Source organism: Aphis gossypii, chromosome X (assembly GCF_020184175.1).
Source record: "Aphis gossypii isolate Hap1 chromosome X, ASM2018417v2, whole genome shotgun sequence".
Taxonomy (NCBI): domain Eukaryota; kingdom Metazoa; phylum Arthropoda; class Insecta; order Hemiptera; family Aphididae; genus Aphis; species Aphis gossypii.
In genome coordinates this window covers 25,399,055-25,412,487 of record NC_065533.1, presented here as the reverse complement: position 1 = coordinate 25,412,487, position 13,433 = coordinate 25,399,055, and the positions used below count along the sequence as shown (strand labels likewise).

The 13,433-nt window shown below is 28.0% G+C and overlaps 1 protein-coding gene across 1 annotated transcript; it reads right to left on the bottom strand.

Moving 5' to 3' along the window:
• Window positions 1-5,942: 5,942 nt before the first annotated feature.
• Window positions 5,943-13,214, bottom strand: LOC114122265 (ankyrin repeat and MYND domain-containing protein 2-like). The gene is made up of 6 exons (XM_027984868.2): window positions 12,775-13,214; window positions 11,158-11,323; window positions 10,133-10,272; window positions 9,865-10,058; window positions 9,654-9,792; window positions 5,943-6,619 (listed from the first exon to the last, which is right to left on the bottom strand). The coding sequence occupies exons 1-6, from the start codon at window positions 12,952-12,954 to the stop codon at window positions 6,299-6,301; spliced, it is 1,140 nt and encodes a 379-aa protein (XP_027840669.1). The 5' UTR covers window positions 12,955-13,214; the 3' UTR covers window positions 5,943-6,298.
• Window positions 13,215-13,433: the final 219 nt, after the last annotated feature.

The following is a 13,433-nucleotide window of genomic DNA, read 5'->3' as shown; positions in this document are numbered from 1 at the left end:
ATTTATACTGTAGAATACTGCGTGATGGCAGTTTAAAATGTATGATACCTAATATAATATGTATGACACTGAAATACGAATACATAATATAATATAGGTACGAACGGCTATAATTATTAAGGTATGACTTAAACATATTATTTACAGCAAACTGTTTTTTGGTTTTTGGTATATACCATTATCTATATTCTATACGTTTATTAAATATAATAGAATTAGGATCGGAGCAAATATTTAGGATACGGTGTTTTTACGCAGTGGATAATTGTCTAAAATACTACCTATATTAAACAGATATTTTGTGATGTTGTCTCCGCGGGTCTTACAAAATGGAGAACAACGTTCTTGCGTTTGTTTTTAATCTAAGTACTTGTACAATTATATGTTTTATATACACTATACATATACTAAGAATGATTTTAAAAATAAGATAACTTTATCAGTTTATCACATTTATATAATACGTAAACATAGATTTGGAGATATGTAGGTAAACACGCGTTTTTCAATAAAATAATTTGTTATGTTTTAAACAATATTGAGTATAATAAAATCTGTTTTTAAAACTACTCGCCTATACGTGGATAATGGTTATATAATAATAATATTATATATTAATGCCTAATGGAAATGATACTATCGAATACTTAAGAAATATGAAGATATATTTTTAGATACTCAAAACTCGGCTATGCCTGTAAGTAGTTGTCACGTTTGTTATAGGTATTATTGATAGATACAATCTTGTAAAAAGGGATAATGATAAAAAAACAACCTTTTGTTAATTTCCCTCCGTATTTTAAGTGCATTTCAAGTTTTTAAACAACATAATATAGTACGCATTATGAAAAAAAACCATTCTACAGGTCGGGTTAGGGTTTGTTCTATCTTAATAAATAAAAACGAATACTTACTCATTTAGGAATGCATAATATATACAATTATTATTATTATGGTCACATATTTGTTCGTCCTAATGTGTTCTTCGAGTATTTAACTAGCAGGTAATATTCCTTATGAATATAGAAAAACGATTTCCAATACGATAAGATACCAATATTAACCATTCTCATTGCCTATACCTCTTGGGTCATCAAGTGTCGCGCCGTTGACGATAAATCGTTAACGAAGAATTTTGATTAAAAACACACATTAAATCCAACATAAAAAATCCATTAATTATCTATTACTGAAGTACCAACTTATCATACACAATATTATTCACGTGATACAAAATCAAAATAAATTATTTTAATATGTGAGTAACATCAGAACATGGTATTAAAATAAAATAATAATGAAATTAATTAAGGCTGGAAAAATAAAAATAACAATCTCAATTAAAAATTTAGCTTAAGTTGTTCAAAATTAATATTTTAAATATTTCCAACCATTGTTTGAAGAAAAAACAACCGTTAAAAAAATTGTAAAATGCAATATTTGAAAAACAAAGATGTATTAGTGCTTTTATAACTATATTGAAAACTTACTAGTTACTACTGATTACAGACACAATAAAACCAATCATACATTTTCGAAAGCGATTCTTAATAATATTTTATTTTATTTTGTAGTACCTAACAAGTAACAACACCCTTATACACACAGAAATTATTTGTCGCAAAAGTGGACTTAACAACTGCCAAAGGCCCTACAGCCTTGTCACTGTATTATTGTGCCTTTGTCTTAATTTCTTCTATTTAATAAACTGAAGATTGTATATAGGTACGCTCAGTCAATATTATTTTATTATGGATTGTGATTTGTGGCTTAGTACATAGTACATACCCACATGTCTAGATTAATTATTAATCAATTATTAGTTTCAATCAAAGAAGCACAAAATACCTTGAGGCGTGCAGTGTTACAACACATAGTTTAATTTGTATTCTAATTTTGCTCTTAAAGAAACAACAACAAAAATAGTGGTCTGCAAGTTGATAATGCTCTGATGTACAGTATAGGTATCTAGTGGATCTCAGATATAAAGTAAGCCACAGTAATAGGTGTAAAAAAATGTTGAATGCAATGACAGATATCATTGTATACGAAAAACAGTTCTGAACGGAGATGATTTGTCAGTCTACAACATATTTTCTAGTAAGTAATGAAAAATGTGGTTTATGTTTTAATGATCTAAATAGGTACCCAAAAATTAAATCAAAATCAGTAACCGATAATTTAAGCACCTGATGTATGTTTTAATTTTCTACAACTAGTAATTTTCAACTATAACAAAAATCTAAGATTAGTAAATCGTTATTTTACAAGTGAATTTTGAATTTCGTAAAAACATAAATTTTCAAAAAATTTTTTTTTTAATTAACCAACGTGCAACTACTTTTATAATTATTATTATAATCCAAACTTGTGGAAGACCTTGTATTCAATTTTCAATTCTTAGCTACTTAAACATTTTTTTTATACATTTTTAACAACAAAATGATTTGCAAATATTAATGATTTTGACGAATTTTGTCAATATTTAAATTTCAAAAGCTAATAAAAAAAATTGTGCGAATGTATTCTTATAATTTTTCAATCGAAATAATAATTACTCCTGAGGTATTTTGTATTAAATTTCCAAGTATTTTGACTCAGTCAAAAAAAATTTGATAAATATTTATAAAAAAAAAACTAAACAAAAATGAATATTTCAAATTCCTATAAATTATAAATAACATTAAAATAGTCTAAATATTTTGAAAATTAAATTATTTATAGGTATAAAAAAAATGCAATCTTAATAACTGGTGAAATTTTCAAGTATCTACGACTTATACTTTTTGAATAGTATAAAATATTACAAAATCGTTTGAGGATAAATCGTTATCATTACGCGATTTCATAAAAATTTAATTCAGACGCTCATAAAATTAGTTCCTACATTGACTCTTCGAGTTTTCTATATAGCTATTTGAAGGAAAACTTATGGAAAGCTTAGTGTTGAATTTTTTAACCAAAGTTATAAATAGTAAACATTTACAACATTTTCAACTACAAAAATATTTATAATTTTTTGAGTTTTTGACATATTTCGTAAAAATTTAAATTTAAAGAAAATTGTGACGATTTTCGACTTTTTTTTTACTGAAATAAGAAGTAACTCATAAGAAATATTGTATTAAATTTTTTGAAAAAAAAATAGTAATAAATAAATAGAAAAATCGAAAATTTCAGTTGTCTAAAATTAGCTTAAAATAAACCAGGATATTTTGAAAATGTTATCGTGTATAAATATTGCTAAAATAGAAATTTAATAATAATTTCAAGTACTTATAGTGGTTCGTTTCTGAGTTACGACAATACAAAAATATCGGTTTTTCACGACGCTTTTGAATACTGCTGAAAACTAATTACTTTTAACCTATAAGGAATACTAAGGATATTCAATTTGCTACCGAAAAGCACGACCCTTATTGAAGTTTAAAAATGAAGCATTATTTTGACAAATTATCGTGTACACCGATACATAAAAAAAACACTTATTATTATAAAATCAATATATTCATCACTCCGTTCGAAATCTAACATTTAAAATGCATATTTCGTCAATTGTATATGAAAAAGTGTATATTTCTTGATTTTCTTACGCATTTTACATAATATATACCTATTTAATATTTTCTAAAATCAATTGTTTTTTTCTTCTTAATCAATGTAATAATGTTAAATAGTATCGTATTTAACTTCACAAATAATGAAAATATATTTTTAGTTCAATAACATGAAAAAGTACTAACCAGCTATGCTCCATATTTTATTTTTCCATTAAATAATTTTTTTTGAGCATATTAATAGCGACATTATATATTTTTGAATAATAATTTTTTGAAAATGTATTAAATATTTTTGCACATTTCACTTTTTTCAAGCATATTTTATAATTTTTTTGTGTGTATTTCGCCTTTTTTAGTACATATAACTGCTGAACCTTATAGCTTAGGTACCTATGTCATTGTGACGATTGACGAACGCATATTAAAATAACAGTTTCCGAAGCGCGTAGAGTAAACCTATGTTGTTCAGATACATTAAACATTTATATTACCTAATATTGCAAATTTAAAATTTAGAGATTTAGTAGGTATTTACTATAGATATTCATTGTATATAATATAGCAGTAACGCCACCAATACTTTTTTCGCGTGGTTGGTTAGGGAACTACAATTCTATAATATGTTACAAAAAAAAAGTAGTTTAAAGCCGGTTCATAGCTAAATTGTGTGTCTTGTTTAGTTCTTTAAATCGTATTCTGTTCGATCGTTGTAATCGTGGGTATCATTTTTAAACGATGATCTGCCGTGAGCTAGATAGAGCTCAACTTTTGGACACGATACGACAGATGACGTGTAGCTGAGAACCCGGCTTAAGTATATATTATAGTGAAAAATACTTGCAAAAGTAATGTATTAAAAAACTACCATCTTTTGTTAAAGAAATGTACTACTACCGTACATCAAATCAATAGATATACGAAATATAATAAAACAAATTAAAATTTTATAATTTTGATTAATTAATAATTGGATACTTAATTAGTATCAATGTAGCCTATAGGGGAATATGCTTACTCATTCATACGTTTATAAATACTTATGTATGTATAATCTGATTTAAATGGTAATTTTCAGTCTGAACAAAATTATGTGTGCTAAACGACAATTTACACAAATTAATTTAAAATCGTTTGAAGACAAATCGTTATCGATACGCGATTTCGTAAAAATTAAAAATTTATTTCCTGTAATGACGCTTCGAGTTTTCTTTGTAACCGTTTGAAGAAAACTTATGGAAAGCTTAGTGCTGATTTTTCAACTTTAAATATAAATAGTAAACATTTTATGAATTTTAAACTAAAAATTACTTGCAAAATTTTTGAAAATTTGACATATTTCGTAAAAATTTGAACTATAAACGCTTATAAAAAAAAATGTGACTTACAATTTTTGATTATTATTTAACTGCTATAAGAACAAATTATAAGGAACATTATATTAAATGTTCAAGTTTTTTTATCGACATTTAAAACAAAAATAATTTTAAAAAATCGAAAATTTCAGTTGTTTATAAACAGCTGAAAAAAAGTCAGAGTATTTTGAAAATTTAACAGTTTATAGATAACTCTAATATAAATATTTAGTGAAATTGTCAAGTAATATATAGTGGAATCGTTTTTGAGTTACAATTTTATAAAAAAATCAATTTTATTAAAAACTTGTTTCACGTAAGTATTTCTGTTTTTTCGCCATTTTTTGTGGTTTTCCCCAATTTTTTTTTTAAACTACTGAAAACTTGCCACTATTTCTATAAAGCTACTAAGATATTCACTTTACCATCTGAAACCACCTTTTAAATTTTTTATTGAAGCATTATTTTAACAAGTTATGGTGTACACAGACACAAAACAAAAAAAAACACACATTATAAAATCAATACCTCATTCCACATGTTCAGAATCTTAAAATTAATAAGTATTAACATTTTATAATAAATCATCAACCAACTATCATTATTTTATATTATTAGGTATGTATTCATCCATTTTAGACAATTTTACTTGTACGTTTTATTGCTTCAATACTTGTTAATTAATTAGTAATTAATTATAACCATTTACCATACTATACATAAGTAAATAACAATGTATGAACGTTGCCTATATTATGTTCATTATGTTAACTATTAATTTTATAATATTATAAAAAATGTAGATAGTTGATCTGTTAAAGCATTTTTGGAAATGCCATCCACTACAGGTACAAATTTGATTTGATTTTGTTGAGTATACTGTAACTATTATAATAAATAACAAATACACAAATATTATTTTAATAAAAACTAAAAATAGTTTTATATTATATTATAGAATAGTTGCTCCAATAAAATATTTTAGGTATTAATTGTGCGATAAGCTTAAAAATTAGATGTAGGTTATTAAATAAAAATTGAAAAATACAATGGAATAAAAACATCAATCCAAAAAAATATTTTAAAATCAGGAACAAATTAAGTTTTAAATGTTTGACAAATACAATTATATACCTAGTTTAAAGTTTTAATTGCATTATAAAATGTATTAACGATTAAATTGTGATTAAAGGTATCTAATTTTTTTATTATATTTTAATTATGCTTAACTTTAGGATGATACTTATAATAAAAAAAAATGTTATAATATATTTTTACACACGATAAGCTTAATGTTAAAGATATATGTAACAATTATAACTAAATCATATTATATTTTTTTTTTTTTTTGAAATGATATATCTACTAAATTATGTTTTTTTCATTTCATTTAAATCCCAGTTTAGAAAAACATCCGCCTAAAGCAGAAGTCTCCTCAGATGATCTTGAAGCTAAGATGTCCTTACGTATTTTTTTACATAGTTTCTTGTGCATACTTGAATGAATTTTCCTACACTTGCGGTTGCAATATTTCACAGTTTTGCATTTGCGACATTTTTTTGAAGCATTAGGTTCTTCGCATGCACCACATGTTATAGGTTGACTGTTAGCTGGTTCCCCATACTGAGAACGTTTATTTCCAACCAATAACAATATAATTTCAAGAGGTAGTTTACTATCCATTCCTCGTGTCATATAATCTACCATCTAGAATAAAATTAATTTGTCATTATTGAATTATTTGAATCAAAATAAATTGTTTAACATTAGTTACCAAAAGCTTAAAACGATTTTTTATTTGTATATAAAAAATATACATATGTGACTTGTATCATATAATATTATAATGCAATGCTAATAACCAATAAGTAATATAATAAATGATTTAAAATATATAAAACTAGTATCCCATGTAACTCGCTGTAATCGAGTAAATACTATAGGTCGGAAACAGGACTTTAAAGAAAGTATCGTATGAAGTCTAGTAGTCACAAGTTTAGTTTTGTGATAAGGTGACAGATGACGATATTTGCGAAATTGGCACCACTAATTTAGTGGCTCGATAATTTGGTGGTCTTGTTTTGAATGCGTAAAAATCTATGAAAGTAAAGTTTGATTGTCTTATAGCAGTTGGTCATCAACTATAGTGTAAATCGATTCACAACAGCGCAATCGACCTACGACGGATTGTTCCGCGATTGTGTTGAGAGTTTTAGGTGAACAATAGAGCATGGATTTGTATGTTTTTGCATATTTTTTCCTTTTCATTTTTTTATATTTTTGTTAATAATCTTCACAAATCATACTACTAATTGAAATTCAATGTTAAATTTTTATTTTACATATTTGACCGTTAATGCATATTTGTCTATAAATGCATACTTGTTGCATATATTTCAATGAATGCAATGTCGCGAAAAAAATTTGGTCGGTAGAACGTGGTTATAGCGACACAGTTTTAACTATCTTAATTTAAAATACGTATTATATGTAAAATATTTTATTTACCTACATTAGAAATAGTTGAGATAATGCCATCGTATTAAAAGAAATAGTTATCTGCTGTAATCTAATCGTTATATCGTCGTTATCGATGTAATACATTTAATTTTATAATACCTACAGTTGTTATATATAGTTCTAATAACCATCAAGACCCAATTATTTAAACTCTTTTAAATTTGTCCCAATAACTTCAGTGTGAACGATCATTTTCGATATACAAGCATTTATTAACAGATAGACAGCATAGTTTTACCGAAGAAAAACTTGAAAATCATTTAATAATTAATTTTAACAATAAAGAATAAAAGCACAATATTTTGAGTTGTACATTTTATTTTATTTTTAAACAGTAATATTTATGTATTTATTTATACGTGTTCTTATTTATACATTTATATTTCATTATATTTTATTATCTTTTATTTTGTTCATACTTATTACAACTTAGCATTTTTAAATATAAATTTTATAAATGCATATTTTTTGCATATGTTAATGATTTTTACTGTATATTTGTTGCATATTTAAATGATTTTTACTGCATATTTGTTGCATATTTTAATGATTTTTACTGTATATTTGTTGCATATTTTAATAATTTTTACTGTATATTATATGGCATATTTTGATACTTTTAGTGCATATAAATCTGGGCTCTACAGTAATCAGTAATCACTGATGAAAATCAATTTAAACGCATTAAACCTTCCAGGTAGGAAGTTAAGTTTCATACGTATCAAATATAAAATTTAATAACGTGACTAATATTATATTATACTATGTTATACATGGAAGAAAATTTAAACATTTGTTGATATTGATTTGAATAATATATGCATAAAACACTTGTACTCGCCAATATCAAAATCTGCCAATAAAAGTGAAAAATTATAGGCAGTCTAGTCTAGTAAAATATAAATGTGCAAAAGATACTACTGTAGCCTGTAATGCACAAAGGTTAGCCGTAGCCTAAAGTTAGATCACACAATCGCGGTTCCTCGGCGTTAAACTTTCGCAAACCCAACTCCACCACCACAGCAGTGGCGTATTTAAGATTTTTCTACACGCATTTTTTTTTTATATCCTCTTGGCTTTTCCTCTCCCCGGTTTTTTATAGAGACAATTTTTCTTACACATACAAAAATCTTACAATATATGACGTGATATAGTATCATGCAATATAAAAATTAAAATGAAACATTATAACCTGTTTAAAAAAATGTATTTAATACTCGCCTTCTTAAATTCAAATTAATTATAGGTAATTACAATCAAAATCAATGCCAGTACCAACCATACATTTTGAGGGGGCTTGAATCCCTAATCACCTCCCTCCTATTTACGCCACTGCTTGTATCACTTAAAACGTAATGTACGAATACATTTATTTTAAATATATAATCAAATATATCAAGTCTTTTTAGCTTCATAATATGTATATATTTTACACGCATGACTGCGATGGCTTATATAAAAGTATACGACTATTTAACAAACTCGTATGTTAAGAGCAGCGAATTATTTATTAATTATTAAAGTTATTATTACTCTCGAGGAAGTTAAAATGTATAATACGCTCACTACCGAACTCACCCGATCGTTTGATATATCATATATAGGTGTATACAGAATGCGAGATTCGCGATGCGGCTTTTAAAAGACACGCGCTACGCAAATGCGTACGGGGAAGAGCAAAGAGGGGTCGCAAAACTTTAGAAAACCGGAGAGATTCGGAAAAATTGGGTGAAAATTTTTCGATTACCTCTCTCACTATAGAATGGGTGGCGCGGCCAACGATGGGCACGTAAAAATTTACGTTTTATAATATAATAGCCAATAGGAGTGATTTTATACATTTATATACTACCTATTTAATTTACCTAATACTTATCAAGACTAACTAAGTTATCATAGAGTTATCATTATACACAAATACATATATCTATTTTAGTATTGATTATTGTTATTAATTCAAATTATTATTGAGTGTTGCAAATGATTTGATTTAAAAATATAAAAGAATTATTATTATTATTTTTTTAATACAGCAGTTGTAGTCTTTATAATTAAACGTACCTAGTGATTTCATTTTTATAAATCGTTGAAACTAATAATCAATTAAATCATTAATCAATAATGATTCAGTTGAAACGTTCAATGTTTTGATTATGGAATTTACTATCATTAACTATTCAAAGCAAACATTAACATGCAATTTTATTATCAAAAATCTTACTGTTCTAAAAATTGTAGAATCCTTGAAGTTGAACTTAACAATGACATTATTGAGAAACTGTTCCAAAAAATTATGGCTGCTCGATACTTTTTGAAGAAACACTTCCTTGGGATCTGTTGGTTTTTTACTTGTTATATCCCTGTGAATAAAACAATTAACAATATATTGTATCATTCAATAAATATATTAACTCATCGTCTAAATAAATTACTTTAAGTTGGAAATTTCAAATAGAATAGTAGCCAAATAATGAAATTTGAAACACAGCATTTCTTTTGTATCGTGATGCTTTTCAAATTCACGCCTGCTCAACAAATGCAATACGTTGAAAATTGTCAATGTGTTATCATCAGACAGAAATTCAGGAGGTATTTCAAAAACCACTTTCACTGGATGGATATTAGTCTGAAAAATATTATAATGCTACGATTACACTTAATTCATAATAATACAATATCGTTGTCGTTAATTATTAATACCATCATAATGAATTTGTAAACAAGTTTTGCCAACGCGGTTGACAACTTTGGTTCATTTTCAGAATACCCAGGTTTTGTGAAACACATTACTTCTTCTTTGGGCAAATAGTTGTTGATCAATATAGCACAATCAAAATTGCCTGTAAACACAAACCCATCGCAATAAATAGACAGGGTAAGTCGGCTGCAGCGATATGTACAGCCGCGGAACCAGAATATATTTAGGGGGCGAGGAGGGCGTGGAGGTGGTGGTGGTGGTGTTGGAGATGTTGGGTGGGGGGGGGGGTGACCGTTTTGATTATCATTAGTCACAGTAAATGTGTGCGTATCATATCGTATCTATATGTCAACTAAATTTATATTTTTACTATAACAAATTATAACATAATAAATATTATTTGTTATAAAATAGTTGGGTACTACAACAAATAAGCAGACATTTTATTTAAATAAGTTTATATAATCGATTAGATTATACTAGCTTTTTGACGTCGACTGATAAAAAAGTACAAGACCTAAACGCAATACGGACGGGATAGTGCTTACGTCATACACGTTCTTATCACACGTACAAATCTTATCAATGGATCCGTTAGATCCAAACAAAAACTATTATAATGTAATAATATCGCTTAAAATTAATATTTTACACGTTGTTTAAGCAGAATTGTTTAATTTTTAAGGTTTGTGTAATTGTGTGTACTAATGTACTGTGCATAGTTAGTTTAATGAAAAATCGCGTAAATTGAAAGTTTAAACTAAAATTTTATTCAAATTTTCTAAAAGTATAATATGTTTTTCATATAGTACGAAATATTTGTTTGGATACAATTGGGACATTTGATAAGGATTTATAACATTTATGACGTAACACTATTCGTCCGTATCGGCAAGACAATGCATTTTATCGGTTCCCAAAACAGACATCCTAGAATCTATTAAAGTCTACGGTGGGGAGACTATCGCCCCATGCTCACGTGGATCCTCTTGAATCCGCGATTGCGTAATAAAATAAGCGCACATACCAGTATCAATAGCAATCTGAGCTGGAGTGCGGTCAATGCTGTTGGTCACATGTCTCTTGGCTCCAGCTTCCAACAATCGCTGGCACACTGCAGTACTGCCGTTAAGAGCACCAAAATGTAAGGCAGAATTTGAATACCTGTGTTTTCCAAAGTTAACGTCGGCGCCCTAAAAATAAGTAGGAAAATACGTATATAAGTATATCATGAAGAATAAACAGACGACACATAGATGCGCGTTCGATAAGCATCTTTGTGGAACACGTATTGCATGCAAGTTTGCCAACGATAATAACACTTCATAAGTACCCAATGACGTATCCATGATCCATTTTACGAGGATGTTTTAAAATTTAATAGGCATAGTAGATGGAGGACTTCGCCCCCACGCCACCCGTATAATACATTAACAAAAACCATATTTTGATATAAATTATTATATTAATGAAAATTATTATAATAAGTATATTATGTAAATTATATAAAACTTTTTTGTTCTAAAGCATTATAGCATATAAAATAAATAATACAATATATAATACTAATCCTAAAACAACTACTACAACATAATGCATATGGCCGAGGTGGGAGGGGGGTGTTCTAACACCCATATCACCCCGCTGCCTAAATACGCCACTGCAAGTACCTACCATACAGTATGTATGTATATATATATATTATATATAGTACGGGTGTGTGTGTATTTCGTGTGTGTGTTACGAGTGTGGAAATGTCAGTGTATATCATTTGGGTCAGTTGATACTACCACACATCTTTTCTTATTTAACTATAAACAGTACATGAGACTATAAAAATATAAACATGATAAATGAAAATCATTTAAAAATAGTGCGGAGTCACTCTACACTACTCGAATCTTTATAATGTACCACTATGAATAAATGTTTAATAATAATTATGTACCCAACATAATTTATTTACAGGTATTTAATTGTAATGGCATATCCAAGCATTTCGCTATACTAGATATTCTGTTGAATCAACAGAATCAGTGATGAGATCTGATATGTGTTTATCCAAATTTTTAATTCTTAAGACGTTAATGTTTTCCAACATTAATTTGTAACTATTGTTATAATATAAATTATAATATAGCAAACTAATAATTGTTAATGAACAATATAAATATTTTAATTAATATTGCTAAAATATTTCTAAGTGGTACCTATTATATAAGTAGGTATCCTAATTCAAATGTATTGTTGTAAGTACACACTAAACAATTAATTAAAATGCAATAACTAAATAATATATATAATAACATTAGAAATAATATTAATAATAATTATAATTATAATGTAGGTAATTTCGTACAATTTATCTAAATCGTAAACGACAAATAAGCTGTATGACATTATCAGAGTATGAAATAAATAAAAATACGGATGTCGTATACGTAGATATTCTCTCGTATTATCATTATATACATATGCTCGGGACAATCGCCCTTTTTAAAGTACCTCGACCGACTATAATGGCATAGGTAGTGATAATAAAAATAATAGTTTTGACTCGCTATTTATTTGCACACCACATGCCCGTCTTGTGGCCGTGTTGATTGTAGTGAATCAAGGAGAGGTGTTAGGGGAGGAAACTCACCTTGTCCAATAGCCAACAGACAATGTCCAAGTTTCCTTTGAACGACGCGTAGTGAACCGGTGCCATGCCGCGTTTGTCCAACATGTTCCACGAGCCGATACTGTAGTCGACGAATATCTTCTGTAGCCTATTCAAATCGTTCAGGAAAATCGCTTTGAATATTTCTTCGTTCACCTCCATTTCAAGTCCTGTACTTATAATGGACGTTCAGTCGAAAATTTGAACTACCCGTGCGGTATGATAATTATTATTACACTACTGGCGCTTACGGGGCGACGAGCCGGTCGGGGTAACGAACGGACGACAACGCACCGCAACAGTATACACTGGTGTGATAAGTGTCACACTGTCACGGCGTTAACAGAGAACAGGACCGTCGACAGCGACACGTGCGGTCTGCGCTTCAAACAAGACAATAAACGCCGCACGTTTGTACGATATCCCGCTATGTACCAAGCGCTAGTACCGAAGTCACCGCCGCAGCCGTTTCAATTGACAATATAATTTTGAGAGGACGTCAACGCACTGTTGGTTTTCTCTCTCTAGCCCATGCACAACATACATTACAAAACGCATTTACGGAGAATCGTTTTTTTTTTGTATGTTTCTGATTAATCTTAGGGTAAAATCACCCATTACAAAAACGATAGGGAATAATA

Coding starts and splice junctions, on each gene's coding strand:
- LOC114122265 (XM_027984868.2), bottom strand. CDS start 12,954: ATGGAGGTGAACGAAGAAATATTCAAAGCGATTTTCCTGAACGATTTG. Junction 11,324..12,774: donor TCTGTTGGCTATTGGACAAG/GTGAGTTTCCTC, acceptor ACTTATTTTTAG/GGCGCCGACGTTAACTTTGG. Junction 6,620..9,653: donor ATTCTACAATTTTTAGAACA/GTAAGATTTTTG, acceptor ATTTTATTCTAG/ATGGTAGATTATATGACACG.